This window comes from Tachysurus vachellii, chromosome 1 (genome assembly GCF_030014155.1).
Source record: "Tachysurus vachellii isolate PV-2020 chromosome 1, HZAU_Pvac_v1, whole genome shotgun sequence".
Classification (NCBI taxonomy): domain Eukaryota; kingdom Metazoa; phylum Chordata; class Actinopteri; order Siluriformes; family Bagridae; genus Tachysurus; species Tachysurus vachellii.
The window spans coordinates 23,702,505-23,720,422 of record NC_083460.1 but is presented as its reverse complement, the minus strand read 5'-3'; the positions used below and the strand labels follow the sequence as shown (position 1 = coordinate 23,720,422).

The window sequence follows — 17,918 nt, the reverse complement described above, 5'->3', positions numbered from 1 at the left end:
TTCTGCTTATTACACTTTCTCATATTTTCAAAATGTCTCCAAAATCTGACAAGTGCATAAGGAAATAATTGTAATGTAATATCAAACTTTTCAATATTAGTAAGATTTATTGGAATTTTCAATAATAGACAAGTGAACATGGCATTTCACACTAATGAAGGAGGCAAATTGCATTTTCTTCTAAATTCCAATTCCATTATTAATGTCTCAAACTAAAATTTACACATGATAACCGATGAAGAAAATGTCTCTGTTTATTAAGCTTTTCATGAGAGACCTTCCTTCTTGTGTGGAGCTAAGACATTTAAAATGTCTAATTTCATTGTGCATCTAACATGCTAACACACTTGAGGCCATACTTCACAATGTAGTTTTAATTAGATCATTGCTTGTCTATGTTGCATTTGGTGGGTCTTATATCTTTAAATCCTTTAGTAGTTAAAAGGTTGGTCGGTGACCAGCAAAACTGAAAACATCTGTCCTTTATTATTATAGGTGGAACATATATTGTCACTTGGCAAATTCAGAGGTTCTGGCGATATTGTGTCAGATTCTTTACATGCCTAAACAAGCCTAGTTTTTCCTCTCCTCTCTCTAAACAAGCCTCTCCTTCCATCAGGCTTTACTCTAATCCGCTCTTGGTATGCTAGCCATCCCTGACCATTCAGATAAGTCTGGGTTGTGTCTGTGATTCAGTCTGGTCGAAGCCCTCCTGTGATTTTCACTTCCTCCAGGTTCTCACCTCAATGTCTGCTCTTGCCCACTTGCTCTATCACTATAGGTGTTATGGAGGTGCTGATCAATGTCCTTGGTCTTTGGATCAAGCATGGTGATTGCAAATAAAACTCTAGTGCACATGAGTAGAAGGCATGGAGATGCAAAAATGAAAATCTATTATTGTCTCTATCTGCATGGGACTGCAAAAACCACAACAGAGAGTTTTCTACAGAAGCTGAACCAGTTTATGTATAGAAATCTATAAGCACTATATGACCTTTTTATGTATCAGGTCTGCTATTTTATTACTTTTTTCTTTCAGATACTTAGTTCAATCCATTGAATGACTTTATTGTGTTTGAATATGGACCATGTCCACTAGGTGACGACTGCCTTATATATGTATGCTTTATGCTATCAGTGTGGCATGATTTGAAAGTTTTACGAGTTGCATAAAAGTATATAGATAATTTGTATATAGAGAGAAAACAGACAGCTACTGCCATTATAGAACAGCTTAGACACTTTAAAGGTGTCATTAGCATGGGGCTCAGTTTTACCTATGATCTGTTTCCATAGAAACAGCATGGCCAAAGGAAGTCACTCTGTCCCTGTCCATTTGCCCGGACAATCTGTTTGTACCCTTTTTCATTAAAAGCACTACCAATGTTATACCAACCACAGTCAGGACATTATTTACTAGATAATTAATGAGGTTTTCATTAGAAGCGACAGATGTTTAGCATGTGGAATTACCCTATCCACCACAGCAAGAGAGCAGGCTGTTTGATCTGAAGAAATACCTAATACAGTAAGCCAATGAGTCATTGTGAAGCAGCTCTTTAAGGGATGGAGTGTAAGACAAGTCAATGACTGGACTATTAGAAAAGACAACTGTTGGACAGATCAATGACTAAACAATGACAAACTCTCTGACAGACAGCAATGATGGTTTTCACCTCGAAATGAGAACTTGCTTTGACGTGTAATAGACTCCAGCTATGTATTACCTACAGATATCTCTTCCAATGCAGGTCATATTAACTTGTAAAATATCGTCAGAAGCTTTATGGATGTACCCTGAACAGTATTTTTCATGGCAGAACAGAAAAGCATTTTAACATCTTTGTGTTAGAGAGTGTCAATGAGTGCAGTGTGATGTCTTTATATACCTTGCAGAGACATGTGAATACATTTATCCAGCAGGTGTTACTCCTTCTTTCTCAAAGTTCTCCCTCCTTTCGGTACTGTACTATAGAAATTATGTGTACTACGCATCATTTGCGACTGCCTTCTGTCACAGGCTCCTTTTAGAGTAATGACCCTTTCGCTACATGACCTAGAGAACTGGTGCAAAGGAAAAGGTTTTCAATTTGCACTTCAGTAGATACAGCATAGGTGCCTGAATTATGGTGTATTTCCAGCAATGGCAAAGAAGACAGAAGCTTGAGACATGGGGTAAAAGAAAATCACACACCTACAGTACAAAACGTCTAGAAATCTAGACCAGTTCATATCAATCCTGTGGTAGTAATAATAGGGAAGATGTCAGGCACACAGCATGTTAACCGTAATTACCTTCAAAAGACCTGACTCGGAGACGATGTAAGAAAGACCTATAATGCTCAAACCTTCCCCCAAGTCACCACATCAGGTAGAAAGAGCTTTCTTTTAGTCAAAACTATACTGTTCCTATGCCACAAAATGCTGCCTGTCTGCTTTACTTCTGTCAATCAAACACAGGCGAGCTTCTCATAAACAACATGAAATTCTGAAATATTGCTGTTTAATATTAGATAAAACATTTCAATATTATCTAACTTGTTTTTTTTTCTTCACTTGCTTAGAATACTGTATATGCAATACAAGTCTCCATGTCAATTTCTTAAACACATTAACATTTCATTATCTTTTTTGCATTTTATCTGGGTAGAAGTGAACAAGGTACTCGAGTGTATAAAATACTCTTTATGCACATGACAATAAGCCTGAAACTTGTTGATTATTACCGACTTTATTAGCTGGCCAATTTTCAAGCTAAGACAAATATAGCAAACAAGTTAGCATGAATGTCCTCAAATAAACATATCAAGCTGCCTGGTAGGAGACCAGGAGACCAGCTGTAACTAGCTTTGGCATCTAAATGTATTTGTAATAAACAATGACCACTCGATCAGTCTGACAGAACAGTGAGATTTCCTCCATTCACTTTAAATAATATCTCAAAGCCTGAGGTTTAATTATGCATTCTATCCATTTAGGAGGCCTTTTAAATTTATTTTTTTTATTTATAGCCAGTCTTGGTCTTGTGTATTAATACCAGTTTCTATTTAAAAACATCTTCTTGCTATAATTTTACACTTGTACAGAGAAGCACAGAGAAAGTATGACCATTATTATTATTTATCATTTTTACGTTTTACTAGTAAAAAAATGTATGATGAATAACTTGATGAATAACAGATGAGATTGGTACCTGTTCATATCTTTCATATGCATGGGTATGCCATATCCTATAATTAGGTTTACTTATATACAGTTAGTGAGCTGTTACCTACAAATAATGTTGTCAGTAATGTTGAGCCATTCTATAAGACAACATTTCTAAGAAAACACTTCAATTATTTTGCAAGTTGAAATTGGCATCATCAAATTCTCTTCTCATAAATCTCTGTTTCTGTATGTAAGACGATCTTTATTTGCCCCTTCATTGTCATCTGTATTTCATGGCTGATGGTCTGGGATTTTCCACCTGAAGTGTTAGGCATTATAATAACAAGACATAATGTGATTCTGAGTAGACACCAGCCCTGAATCCTAGTGTGTTAACCCAGAGCCACTAGATGGCAAAACCCGACTGTATAACTGTAGTGAAAATCCTAAACCTATGATGTTATGAAGCTGAATTTATTAGTTTTATATTTCTTCATTGTGTTATGATTAGCAAATAACATTAAGCATGTAGTTAACGGATTGAACTAAATGTACTAAAATCAGGTTTACCCATATAAAATCAGATTTACCCATATAAGCCTGACAAGTACTTTTATTAAACTGACATCACCTTTGCATAGTGGCAACAGACATAATGACAATGTGGACTCATGTATTAATCTGTTATTTGTTATATTTACGTTACATTAGCATTATTGATTATTTACCTTTACTGTCAGTAATCAGTATGCTGTTGCCCCAGAATTAAGAGAAATTATGTTATGAAATTCATATTCATAAATTGCCTGAGTGTCATTTCAATAGTCATACATAAACGTATAATGACTCTGCATATAGACTTATATAGCTTACTTTTACCGACTAATCCTTCTTAGGACTGGATGAAAAGCATGACTCAAGACATCCTGTCAGTGTACGCTCTAAACTACACTTACAAAGTCAACATGCTCTTTCTTCATCTGAGGTGAAACAGATACATTGCTAGAAAAAGATCTCACTTTATTCTTCTCACAGAGCACACACTGTCCAACCGTGTTCTCTCTGTCTCTGTCTGTAAGTCTCTGTTTCTCTTTCTGTCTTACTTTCCCTCTGTCTGTCTCTCTCTCGCTCTGTCTGCCTGCCTGTCTGTCTGTCTGTCTCTCATTCTGTCTGTCTGCATGTTTGTCTGTCTGTCTGTCTGTCTCTCTCTCTCTCTCTCTCTCTCTCTCTCTCTGCCTCCTTCTCTCTCTCTGTCTGCATTCACCCACCCTCTAACTCTTTCTCACTGTCTTTCTCTCGCTCTTCCGCTGCATCCGCTGACCAGCATCCTTTCAGGGTCACTGCACTGTTATTGGATGGTGTTACATGAGAGCCGTGGTATTTGCTGACTCTTGTCTGGCTGGATATCAGAGTCCTTGACCCTTCTGAGTCACCAAAGGTCATTAGGGAAACCCATGTGGTATAATTAACACTGCATCTATCATAAATTTTATGGTACATAACACATTTTGTCGGATTAATCTATTAATTCTATTAATCAGAATTTTAGATGGATGCAGGGACAAATAGGTGCTTTACTCACTCACTCACTCACTCATTATCTACCGCTTATCCGAACTACCTCGGGTCACGGGGAGCCTGTGCCTATCTCAGGCGTCATCGGGCATCAAGGCAGGATACACCCTGGACGGAGTGCCAACCCATCGCAGGGCACACACACACACACACTCTCATTCACTCACACAATCACACACTATGGACAATTTTCCAGAGATGCCAATCAACCTACCATGCATGTATTTGGACCGGGGGAGGAAACCGGAGCATAGGTGCCTTAATGTTTTAATAATGAAAAGCTTTTATTGCTGAAAGAGACAGACCATCAACGTTCTGTTTTTTTAATTCACCTTAAATTGGCAAACGATTTTCAGAAGCTTTTACAAACATATAAATTCCAAAATTAATGGGGAAAAGGTAGCTGTTTTCTGTCATAGTTTCCTTTGATGGAAGGGTCACTGCAAATCAGTAACCAGTTCTTCTCATTGGTCTGACCAGCTTTAATACACCTGATGGGAGTGCTCTCTTCCAGAATAAAAACCTCCTTATCCATATGTAAATCATACATTACGGTTTTCACAGTTGGAGGATTTAACTCACATCACATCTGTCACCATCATCAAAACTCAGCTTGAGGGAATATCATTTGAAAGAATCTGTTGAATCTAATGTGAAATTAATGAGACACTTTAAGGGGTTTTCCTTGTAAATTTCATGATAGACCTGCGACCATATGTATGTGCAGAAATTTAGCATTAGTGTTAGTGTTAGATCTTCCCAAATGAGCCATAACAATGACAGTGACATTGCAGTAAGAAATAACTTTGTTTTCTCCATTATTAAGCATTAAAGAGTGCAAAAATATAGTGAATTTAAATATAAAACCATTTTGGTTTTATATGGAATTGTGGGATTTGGACATCAACAAATCAGGGGAATCGCTAGACCCTTTTCATGATAAATCAGTATCTGTTAAGATTGGATACAGTAGATACAGTATATCTGAAACAGGCTTTCCTAGTCATGGAATGATGTCATTTGAATTATTTCAAATACGAAGGCTGACTGTAACAATACTTTTCACATGGAAACCTCACCTTGCAGCCAGATCATAATTCATAGCATAACATTGTAGCTGTGTACTGAGGAGAGGAAACTACCCGGATAACTCTTACTGCCATGGTAATGTGAACATGTATTTAGTTTAATGAGTTCGTCCTGTTTTTTAAATCTAATTCACTTGGTACAGATTTGATAGTTAGTTGATTTTAGTTAACTGCTAAATGATGCTTGCTTCTAATTTGACATTCTGCCATAATCCATAAACTTAGCCAACATCAATCATTAGTGAAAGTTTTCTGAAGTGATTTGTTCATTAAGGAGACTTGTTAGTAAAATAAAGCTTTGTCAGTGATGATCTAAAATACAGGGTACGATTTTGCAGGAGGAAAGAAATATCCTAACTTCTGTACATCATCACAACTAATCTTTAAACCATTCCTAATTGCAATTATTTCTCAGCTTAATCGCTGATTATACAATATGCGTGTGTGTGTGTGTGTGTGTGTGTGTGTGTGTGTACGTGATCTTATGCATAAGACCTTTTGGAGTCTTGACCATTCAATTCATTAAATTCACAGCAGGTAATGATGCTGTGAAGTTTCAGACGAGAGAGGAAGGATATGTGTGTGTGTGTGTGTGTGTGTGTGTGTGTGTGTGTGAGAGAGAGAGAGAGAGAGAGAGAGAGAGAGAGAGAGAGAGAGAGACAAAAAGGGGCACCTTAACCATAGATGAGAGTCAATGTAAACTAGGAAGGGGGAAAGATTTAAAAATATGTAGACATAAATCATGGAAATGGTTGTGCAAAATGTTGACACATGGATGAGTAAGAAAAAAAACTAGAACAGGTTTTGGATCAAAATATCTTCAGTGCTCAATATATGAAATGGAAACTGTTCAAATGACTCAGGAAAGGTGTAAAAAAAAAAGCTGTGTCTCAGTAGAGGTCAGTAGAGAGAGATGAGTGAATAAAAGTAAATTGTGCAATGTGTGTGTGTGAGAATGTGTGTTTGTGTCTGTGTTTTTATGTTTGTGTGTGTCAATGTGCATGTGTGTGTATTGGTGTCTGTGTTTTTATGTTTTACTGTGTGTGTGTGTGTTTGTGTATTTATGTCTGTATTTTTATGTTTGTGTGTTTATTTGTCTGGGTTTGGGTGTGTGTGTATTTGTGTCTGTTTGTGTGTGTGTGTGTGTGTGTGCGTGTGCAGCTGCTGCTCATAGTAATAATCTGAGCAACATTATAGTACTGAAAATTTAGTCTGCTTCATCCAAACCTACAGTGTACTTTTATCTGCTTCTGGAAGTTTCTGATGCAAACTCAGACATGAATAGATGGATGTTTGTGCCTCACAAACGGAGGTGAAACATATCGACAAATCTTTAAGTTCACCACTAGTGAGCCTAATCTTTCTCTATTGATCCAGTCCAGCAGCTCGAAGGTCTGTTTTCATGGATTTTTCTGTCTTAAATGGTGTGGCTACATTGTTAGCCAGAACATCACCAATATACAAAAACATGTGTGTTTGTGTGTATAAGAGATTCAATTTGTGCTCAGTGGGAGAAGCAGGGCTTTGACCATCTGTAAGACGGCACCTTGCTGGAGAGTGAGGTTATGCTAAGCAGATGGGCTGCTGCTGTAGATGCTTGTCATTTGATAGAGTAGATGCTCACCTGCTGGATGTCACTCAGCATGTTGCCGCCCTAGCACACTATGCTAACACATTCATCTTCATACCACACCTACACTGCACCACATCCTCAGCATCACCACAATACAGTGCTGTCAAAACAAAGAAATCTCAAAAAAAAAGAAAATCTCGGACAAACATAAAACACAAAGCCAAGACAATAGATCATTGAACAGATCATATACCGTTTCTCTCAATCACTTTGGTTATTTTTTAAAACAGTTTGAACATTTTATCTCTTTTATGGGAATTCTATTGTCAATCAATTGACCAGTACCACAAAACCTTACATGAACCGTACTGGTCTAAATGTTTTGATAATTTTCACTATGGCAGTCAACCCTGGAACCCTGTTTAATACAAATTTAATTTTACTTTTTTGTTTTTTTTTCCTTAACTGCTTACTGTACTGTACTGTACTATACTATACTGTTCTGTACTGTACTGTACTATACTATACTGTACTGTTCTGTACTGTTCTGTACTGTTCTGTACTATACTATGCTATACTATACTGTACTGTTCTGTACTGTACTATACTATACTGTTCTGTTCTGTACTGAACTGTATGTACTATACTATATTGTTCTGTACTGTACTGTACTATACTATACTGTTCTGTACTGTACTGTTCTGTACTATACTATACTATACTATACTGTACTGTTCTGTACTATACTATGCTATACTCTACTGTACTGTTCTGTACTATACTATACTGTTCTGTACTACACTATACTGTACTGTTCTGTACTGTACTATACTATACTGTTCTGTACTGTACTGTACTGTACTGTACTATACTATACTGTTCTGTACTATGGCCTGCAATGATAATCCATACTACACTGTGCTGTTCTGTACCATACTTTACTTTACTATTCTATGCTATGGTATGCTGTACTGTACTGTACTGTACTATACTATACTCTACTATACTATGCTGTACTTTACTTTACTTTACTTTACTTTACTTTACTATGCTATGCAATGCTATGCTATACTATGCTATGCTATGGTGTACTGCACTATACTATACTATACTGTGCTGTGCTGTGCTGTTCTATACTAGAATATCACATTTGTCTAGATAAATGCTATTGTGTATCACATTTTTAGATTCAGATTTCACCAGTAAAGTAAAAGTTCACTGGAAAAGGTTAATACTGTAGCACACAGAATCAGACCATTCACATTTGTGTGCCCATTTTTACACATTTCACATGTAAAGTCATTCTAAAGCCATCTGTGGCTAGGAGCCAAGCACGTAAATGTGGCCGTGTCATTTTTGGAAATTTTGGTGGGAGGGAAGCTATTACTCCATCTGCCCTGTCAGTCACAGCAACACTAATACAATTATGGCATCTCTGAACTTATGTACTTGGAAGATGGCAGACAGCTTGAGTGAGTGCTATTGCCCTGTGATGGAGCCTGAGCAGCTGGACGAAAAGATGCAGTTGTCTGAATTCACGTTGTCATGCCAGGAAAAGCCGACCAGTGGGTGGAAACTGACGGATAACAGTGAAGAAAATGGGTCATGTTTTTTCCTGTTTTATTTATTTTTTTAATGAAGTACAATTTTTCTTACCTGCTAGAGCCTCTATATGTACATAAAACTATTATAGAAACGTTTATACACATCCAGCTTGATCAGTTGATCAAGAACACACAGTGAAAGGCAGCAGACAATGATTTTCCCAATGCAAGCATGGCAGTAGGACTTAATAAAATGTGCCACACGATAAAGGGAAGTATAAACAGTATTTCTGTCTATAAAACCTGCAGTCTGAAAAGGAAAGCCCCGATAATAACGTACATTAAAGTCAGATCTATAGTACTATTGATCATATATGGCGTGGGAATAACTTTCATTACGCTAAACGATATTTGCTGTCCAGGACGTCAGCTTTAATCAGCACGATATTGATCTTGGACACAAGACTTGGCAGGAAGGCAGAAGAGGAAGCTTGTTGCTGGCCAATCATTTTTTACAAAGCTTAATGAAAGTGTGGGTGTTACGATTCAAGGTGGAATTCATTTGCGTGAAGGACAGCGCTCTGTAGTCATCTGCGTTAATGTCCATGGGAGAAATTCTTCACGACCGAATTGCTTTAAGAGCTAGTGAGAACATAATCATGGACAATCATGACAATCATGGATGATTATTAGCACATTAAAAGGACAGGCCTTATATTCGTGGTTCTAAAATGAAATGATGTCACTACATATACATCACTCACTCTTATTATTTAGGGTTTATGCCACAAAGGAGCTTTACACACGAATGGTTTTAGTTTCTAACCAACCTGCGGTACATTTCTGAACAGCTGGCTAATCAATTTTTCCCGGATCAGCTCAGGAGGCTGGTTTGAGAGGATTTGGGCAGCCGTGAAAATACTTGGCACAAACACAGCAAAATATTTTCTTAATTCCAATATAGCATGCTAATCTCAGTTGCAGAATTCCAAGCTTAATGTAAGGATTGTTCTGTCTACACTGATGTATTGACACAGACGTCAGGATGATTGAGTGTTAAGCTAGAAAAGCAGTTATGCAGGTGCAGAAGTTTATGCACGGGCACACTTTGTTTTAAAGAAGATCAACATCGTCTATTGATACCTATGAATCTCGATCTATCTATTCTGCTCATTTAAATACAATGCTCTGTAGTTAGGGTGTTGAAACAGCACGGCCATGCCAGAAATTGTGGCGTGTAATTAGCAGGCAGAGAGCATCCTGTCTCTCTCTTGGCCCCTGATCAAGTCTACACGCTCGGATCACTTTCAGAGACATTTCAAATAATCCTCTGCAGCGCTTTAAAGGACTACGCACCTGCTTGGTCATAATATTTCAATGTCATCTCAATCCTGTGCCTTTAAATCATGAACATCACACACAATTTTGTGTTTTAATTTCAAGCTGAAATTCTTACACAAGTTTTTATTTTTTGTTTTTGTCAAGACTGAAGGTAATGTGACTCAAGTGACTAAAGTGACTCAGTTGCTTTGCAGTTTGTGTCTCAGTCACCCACTTATGCACACACACACTCACCCACACTCTCACATGCGCACACACACACACTCACGCGCACACACACATACACACACACACACTCACACACACACACACACATACACACAAACACACACATGCACAGACACACACTCACGCACACACACACAGACACCCACACATGCACACACACACAAACACAACCATACATACAAGCACAGACACTCACATATGCACACATTCACACACGCAAGCACACACACTCACACACACACGCACACACACGCAAGCACACACACACACAAACACACACTCACATGCAAGCACACCCACCCACGCGCACTCACGCACACACACACTCACACACACACTCACTAAAGCACACCCACCCACGCAAGCACACACACACTCACATTCGCACACCACACGCACACACATGCCCGCACACACGTACGCACACACACAAACTCACACACCTGCACACACACTCACACATACACCCATGCACACTCACACATTTACACATGCAAACACACACACTCACACACACACACACACACACTCACACATGCACACAAACACACACTCACAAATACACGTTAATTGCACACCATAGTTAGTCAGACAAATAACATAATTGAAGAGTGGGGGTGCAAATAGAGATAAAGTGAGGGGTGGAGAAAGAAAGGTGATGAAACGGGGAGAGAGAGGATGGGAGGGAAAGAGAGAGACGGGGAGGAGAAGGAGGGGCAAAGTAGGAGACAGTGACAGAGGAAAGTACAGGAAGAGACAGGAACAATCATCACTACAGTTGTTTTCTGGTGGATACACTGATTTTCTTTTTTTCTTTCTTTCATTTAAAAGCTGGTCTAATTCCTTATTTGCATTTTAACAAATCTTTAAGTTCTGTAAATAGCTTTTACAGGCAGACTCGCACCATTTGAACTGAATCTCTGTATAGACATAACAATTTGTACATTCAAAATTTCAGATGTTTTCTAAAAACCTTTCAGACGTACAAGACCTGACCAAGTGGGATGAATCCAGACCGGCACATCCAGATAATCCTGGTCCTCTACCTTCAGTGCATCTACGGTAACATCCGTCTTATTTTTCACTCTTCTCCTTGATGAGTTTTTCATCAGCATGTGGAAAAAAAAATTATGTGTGCAGAATTCGATACTGAGTTTGAACTGAAATGTTTAGCGGTAAAGAAATATCATGCAATATTGTGCTTAATAATGTACTTTTAAAATGCAGATAAAAAAATGATAAAAAGTTATTTTTGTTTTATTTCCTGAGGAATGTTCAGACTATTTTCCTTTATACATGCTGCCATTTTTGGAAGAAGTTATAACTCTTATTTATTGTGGTAAATGGAGTAAAAAATAGTTGGCGTTTGTTTTTAGATTTTGCCAGTCTCCTATAATCCTTTATAAATGACACAATGTTTGTGCAAATGTTTTTCCAAAGGCTGCTTCAGTTAAACAAAATATAAAAATTTATCCATAAACCAATGTTAGACCAGTTTTACCAACTCCTCTTAATCTCAAAAATATTTTAAGTGTAAAGCAGCCACTGGGACTGAAGATGAGATAAGTTGAGATGAGATGAGAAGAGATGTAAAGAGATTAAATGTGGAGAAATGTGATAAGATGTGATGAGATGTGAAGAGATGAGATGTGATGAGATGTAGAGAGATGAGATGAGATGAGATGTGGAGAGATGTGATGAAATGTGATGAGATGAAATGAAATTGCGCAGTTTCTATTATGAGCAAGCAAGAGATGAAAAGCTCCCTGAGACATCATCTGGGTGACACCAGAGTGTGTAATATTTACATTTACAACGTTTGTCAGATGCTCTTATCCAGAGTGACTTGCATTTTTATTTTATTTTATGAAACTGAGGGTTAAGGACCTTGCTCAAGGACCTAGCAGCAGCAGCAGTTTGGTGGACCTGAGATTCAAACTCACAACCTTCCAATCAGTAGTGCAACACCTTAAGCACTAGGCTACCACATCCCTCATGTCCCTGATATCATGTCCCTTCTGTAACAGTCTACTATATAGATAAAAAAAAAGCAATTGTGTAACAAGGAATTCATTCTAGTTTCAACACAAAGTCTATTTTGTAGACGTTATCAACTCTACCAGAAGGCATCCAGACGGATAAGGCAGATAAGGAGAGCAGAAGCGGTCAGGATCCCTGATATCTCAGGAGTAGCACATCTAGCTCAGCAGAGACAAAGGGAGAGAGAGAATATTAACGATATGTATATAATATGTAACATGTTTCCGTCTGTTTCTCCCTCCTGCTTGCAGTGTGCACGATGGCCCCGGCTCGTGGCCATGCAGAGGGGAGACTGCTTCAGCTTTTATTCCGCAGATATAACAAACTCTCACGTCCTGTGCAGAACATCTCAGATGTGGTTCTGGTTCACTTCGGCCTTTCCATCGCACAGCTCATTGATGTAGTGAGTTTAAACTCTGACTGGAATATAAGTCTTTACCTATATTTAAATCATGTGATAGAAAGAAGGAAATTTTGATTATTTGCAAATTGTATTAAAACACATGAACGCTTTCTAACATCATGACATCTATTTGATCAAACCACATATTTAACATAAATAAATAAATAAATAAGAAGAAGAAGAAGTAGAAGAAGAAGGAGAAGAATAGATGTTTATTCTGGATTGTGCCATTTGTTAAAATTGTCTTTTATTATTATTATTATTCAATATGGCAGGATGAAAAGAATCAAATGATGACCACCAATGTTTGGGTGAAACAGGTATGTTTAGATCAGTTGGAGCATATAATTGAAAATTAATGAGATTTTTAATTGAAACTGGGTTCCCGTTACCTCCCTCACACTTCTTCTGTCATGCCTGCTGATTCAGAACATTGATGAGAGTGTATGTGCCCTGACAGGAATGGAGTGATTACAAGCTGCGCTGGAACCCTGAGGAGTTTGAGAATGTCACTTCCATCCGAATTCCCTCTGAGCTCATCTGGAGACCTGATATTGTTCTCTACAACAAGTGGGTGATTTATTTGGATGAATGTCAAATTATTTAGAACGTAGACATTTCTTGTATATCAGTACTTGATGATCCATATACTAATATTAATTATTACTATTAATATTAATGATCACAGAATCATGATTTGCTTATATATTCCTGCGTATCTGGAACATTCCTGTCATATACATACACTTCTCTACGTTTGCATTGTTTTCACTATTGCGTTAGTACTCCAGCTAAAGAAATTTTTGCTATCATTTGTAAGTTACTCAGTAATTAGTCTAGATGGAATTGATGGAATTGATGGAATGTGTAAAGTAGACGCTGAAGACCATAAACTCGATGAGGTGCTGCAAAAACAAGCGCTAAAACTCCATATGGTCACTGTTTCAAACTAGGAAGTGCCCAGGGAACAGTAAAATTCTTTACATGCTGATTTTACAGATCAAAAATGTTGTGAATGTGAATTAAAAATTCTGGTCAAACTAATAGAGTTTCTACTTACAGAAATTCCATGATTAAATGTATGATTGTAAAATAAATCCCAAACTTATTTATTAAATAGAAAAAGATGGCTGTGTGGATGCCAGAAAACAAACAAAAGCATGACATCTTAGCAAGTAATCTATTTTCCTAAGATTACAAGATTAAAATAAACCAGACAACGGCTTATAAAAATAAATTGTACTCATTTGTTACTAGTCTCAAGCTTGACGTAGTCTTGATCTGTTTGTTGTAATTGTTTTTCTTTATATAAAATATAATATAATATATATTTTCTTAATATAAACTTATATAACAACTTCTTAACTGAATAAAGACTGAATAATCTGATTTAATTTATAATGTAATTTTTTATCGTATATAAAAATTCATATTTTAATTAATATATTATTTTTTTCCCCCCTTATATTTATATCCTGGCTAGTGTTAGGGTGGATCTGTAGTTTACCCTGATAACTGGATGTAAGGTAGAATTATTCACCATGGATGAAATGTCAGTCCATTCTAAGCCATCAACTGGAAAAATATTTTTGTATTTGGATTTGAAAATGTGTTTTTTCACTGGAGATTTGAATAGCTGTTGGACCTTTTCTGCACGAATCTGTTCGACTTGGAATCTTCTGAGTTGGAACCTCTAAAGATCCTTGAACCTTTAACACTTTTCACACTTTAAATCTTTGCCCTGTGTGAATGTAAAATCCTGGTTTATGGTGTTTGACGTTTCTCAATGCTCGTACTATACCTGGGGTTAACTTCTAATTTGCATATTTCCACCATTAACAACTATGATTAGATAAATACAACCTGTGATGCTTTCACATCAGTAGAAAAAATGTCACCATATAAATCTACCTTTAAGTTTGTTGTGTAGTTGACCAGGTGTTCATTGATATCCAACTTCTGCTAGTCCTTTAAGTACCCAGTTTTTTTGGCTGCCTTTTATGGACTACATAAAGCACACAATATGAAGCACGAACTGATCAGTTTTATCTAGCCGTACCATTCTGACACCGTATTGTATCACACTGTACACAATTAGCCCACAATGTGAGCTTAACTCTGCCAAAGCACTGCTATTTATGCTTTAGAGCAGGGTTTCTTAACCCAGGCTAAAAAGCCATGCTAACATTGCTTCTAAATTACAGTGTGAACGTTCTTCAATCCGGAATTTACCCAGGGGTAAGCGTAGTATGAAAGGTCCTATTAGGTTCCAGGTATAGCTTTATATCTAATTATGCATGCAAATAATCTGAAATGATTATTTATGCTTTTATCTGTTGCTAGCGCTGATGGAGATTTCGCTGTGACTCATTTGACCAAAGCCCAGGTGTTCCATGATGGCAGAGTGAAATGGAAGCCTCCTGCCATATACAAGAGCTCCTGCAGTATTGATGTCACGTTCTTCCCTTTTGATCAGCAGAACTGTAAGATGAAGTTTGGCTCATGGACGTATGACCGAGCTAAGATCGATTTGATCAGCATGGACAGCAACGTGGACCAAATGGACTACTGGGAGAGTGGTGAGTGGGTCATCATCAACGCTGTTGGAAAGTACAACAGCAAGAAATATGAATGCTGCACAGAAATCTACCCAGACATCACATACTACTTCATCATCCGACGGCTCCCACTGTTCTACACCATCAATCTGATCATCCCATGCTTGCTGATATCGTGCTTAACCGTGCTTGTGTTCTACCTGCCCTCGGAGTGTGCCGAGAAGATCACGCTGTGCATATCGGTACTCCTTTCACTCACTGTCTTCCTCCTGCTCATCACAGAAATAATCCCTTCTACCTCACTGGTCATCCCGCTCATCGGTGAGTACCTGCTCTTCACCATGATCTTTGTCACTCTTTCCATCATCATCACGGTGTTTGTGCTGAACGTGCACCACCGCTCATCCCGCACGCATCGGATGCCCCATTGGGTCCGTCAGCTTTTTCTTCACCATGTACCACGGTACCTTTTCATGAAACGTCCACCCGCTGCTGGAAAGAGGAACTGCCGCAAGCTGATCGAAATGATGCACAGGCCAACGGCACTGCAGCCCATCCAGCAGGGTAATCCTGCCATGGCCATGCCCCCTGATCTTTCTGCCTCATCGTGTGCAATACAGCGAGAAGCAGCATCCAAATCTCCTCTTTTCTGCAGCTCTCCCAGCAGTCAGTACTCCATCCTTCAAGAGGACTGCACACACAAAACAAACCTCACTCCTGGACCCACATGCGCTCATTTAAACACCTCAACTTCCTCAAGCTCTTCGTTGTCTCCAGATGCAGCTCTTGGGCCTCTGCTTCAAACAATAGCTTTGAGTGAGGTTTGTGAATTTCAGTGCCACAGCGCAGAGAGTGTATTTGTGGACACTACAGAGGGTGAGACTGAAACTCTTTGGCATTGTCATAAGCACAAGGAGACGAGTATACAGACATACTTCACTGCAGAGAGAGGTCAAAGTACAGGTGCTTGTGTGAGACCCAAGGTACAGAGCTCTCAAATCTTAAGCCCTAACTGCAGGAAAGAATCCAAGCTGGAGGAAACCAAATTTCCAGAGTCACAGTCACTCTTGAGGGCCCTCGAGGGAGTCCAGTACATCGCAGATCATCTCAGAGCTGAGGATTCAGATTTTTCGGTATGTTAAACAAAACCTCCTTTCTTAACGCTTTTTTCTAGAGGTCAAATAATGGGACTTGTTTTGATGTTCAGCATTGAATGTATTTCTTATGTCTCACTCCACAGAGGAGGTTCATGTGAAGCTCATAGGTAATTAGACACTCGGAGCTTTAAGAATTTGTAATTTTTATAAAGTTTCTGTTTTTAGTCTACTAAAGTCTACTAGAGGCAAAAATAAAGGTGTATTTTTTCACATAGATGTTTCTATCTTAAAAGTAAATGGTGATATCAAACCCACTTAATAAAATTATTATTAAGTTAATAAAATTAATAATAATAAAATTTAAAGGTGTTATCTTCAACCCCTGAAATTCTGTGTAAGGTTTTCCCAACAGATGGGAAAAAAAAAACACAAGTCTCACATTTTTTCACAATTTTATATCAGACATGCGGCAATTTGTATTTATTGATTGAAAATGTCATGTTAATTTCCATTGCACTAGTATACTGGTAATCTCCTGAATCCTTGAGCAGCCTAAATAATGTCAGACAAACAAAGTTCCCCATTTGCTAGGTAGTGTTACTTTTCTGTCTTTTAGGAAAATCAGCTGTTACACCTTTTACCATTTCATTTGCATGTCAGCTCTTCACACCAGGCAACACTGGCTGAGCGTCATGTACGAACACTAAACAAGTTTGAAATTCTGGATATAGTTTACCATGAATTTTTTTTTTTAAAAGGTCAGAGGTATAACACTGTACCCTCTCACACTGAAGTCTAATGAAAAAATAAGAAAGCCTGACTCAGGAAAATTAATCAAATTCTTTCTTTCTACCAGGTAAGAGAAGACTGGAAATATGTTGCCATGGTGATTGATAGAATATTTCTCTGGATGTTTGTGCTGGTGTGTATCTTGGGGACGGCTGGACTGTTTCTACCTCCTTGGTTGGCTGGAATGATCTAGAACCTTACATGGAGCTCAACATTGGACAAGTCACTCAGACAAACACTTCCAATGTCCTTCGCCATATCCAATGTTTTTGTTTCACGGGATCACATTGCAATATGTCCGGAGTGTCCGATAGAGCGATGAAGCATTTATTTTTAACAAGGTCAGCTTATATTTCCTTAAAATGCTTTCAGGGCATAAAATGATTTATTCCTGTTCTGTCACAAATAATCTGCTGTGCTGAATCCTGAACCGCTCCTCTGTCTGTGTATTATCCAGTATAAATTTAAAATCTGTACCAATTATAACCACATGCCTTTACATCGTTTATTATATATACTAAAGATTCTGGTC

General features: G+C 38.0%; 1 protein-coding gene across 2 annotated transcripts; it reads left to right on the top strand.

The window, feature by feature from the left end:
- Positions 1 to 11,200: 11,200 nt before the first annotated feature.
- chrna4b (cholinergic receptor, nicotinic, alpha 4b) lies at positions 11,201 to 17,699 on the top strand. Of its 2 annotated transcripts, XM_060878460.1 has the most exons (7): positions 11,201 to 11,287; positions 11,480 to 11,561; positions 12,791 to 12,942; positions 13,218 to 13,262; positions 13,403 to 13,512; positions 15,286 to 16,633; positions 17,454 to 17,699. In XM_060878460.1, exons 2-7 carry the CDS (start codon positions 11,504 to 11,506, stop codon positions 17,577 to 17,579), a joined length of 1,839 nt encoding a protein of 612 aa, XP_060734443.1. In that variant the 5' UTR covers positions 11,201 to 11,287; positions 11,480 to 11,503; the 3' UTR covers positions 17,580 to 17,699. The 2 variants fall into 2 exon arrangements, with proteins under 2 accessions (XP_060734443.1, XP_060734452.1); XM_060878469.1 differs by lacking the exon at positions 13,218 to 13,262.
- The last annotated feature ends 219 nt before the right edge of the window (positions 17,700 to 17,918 follow it).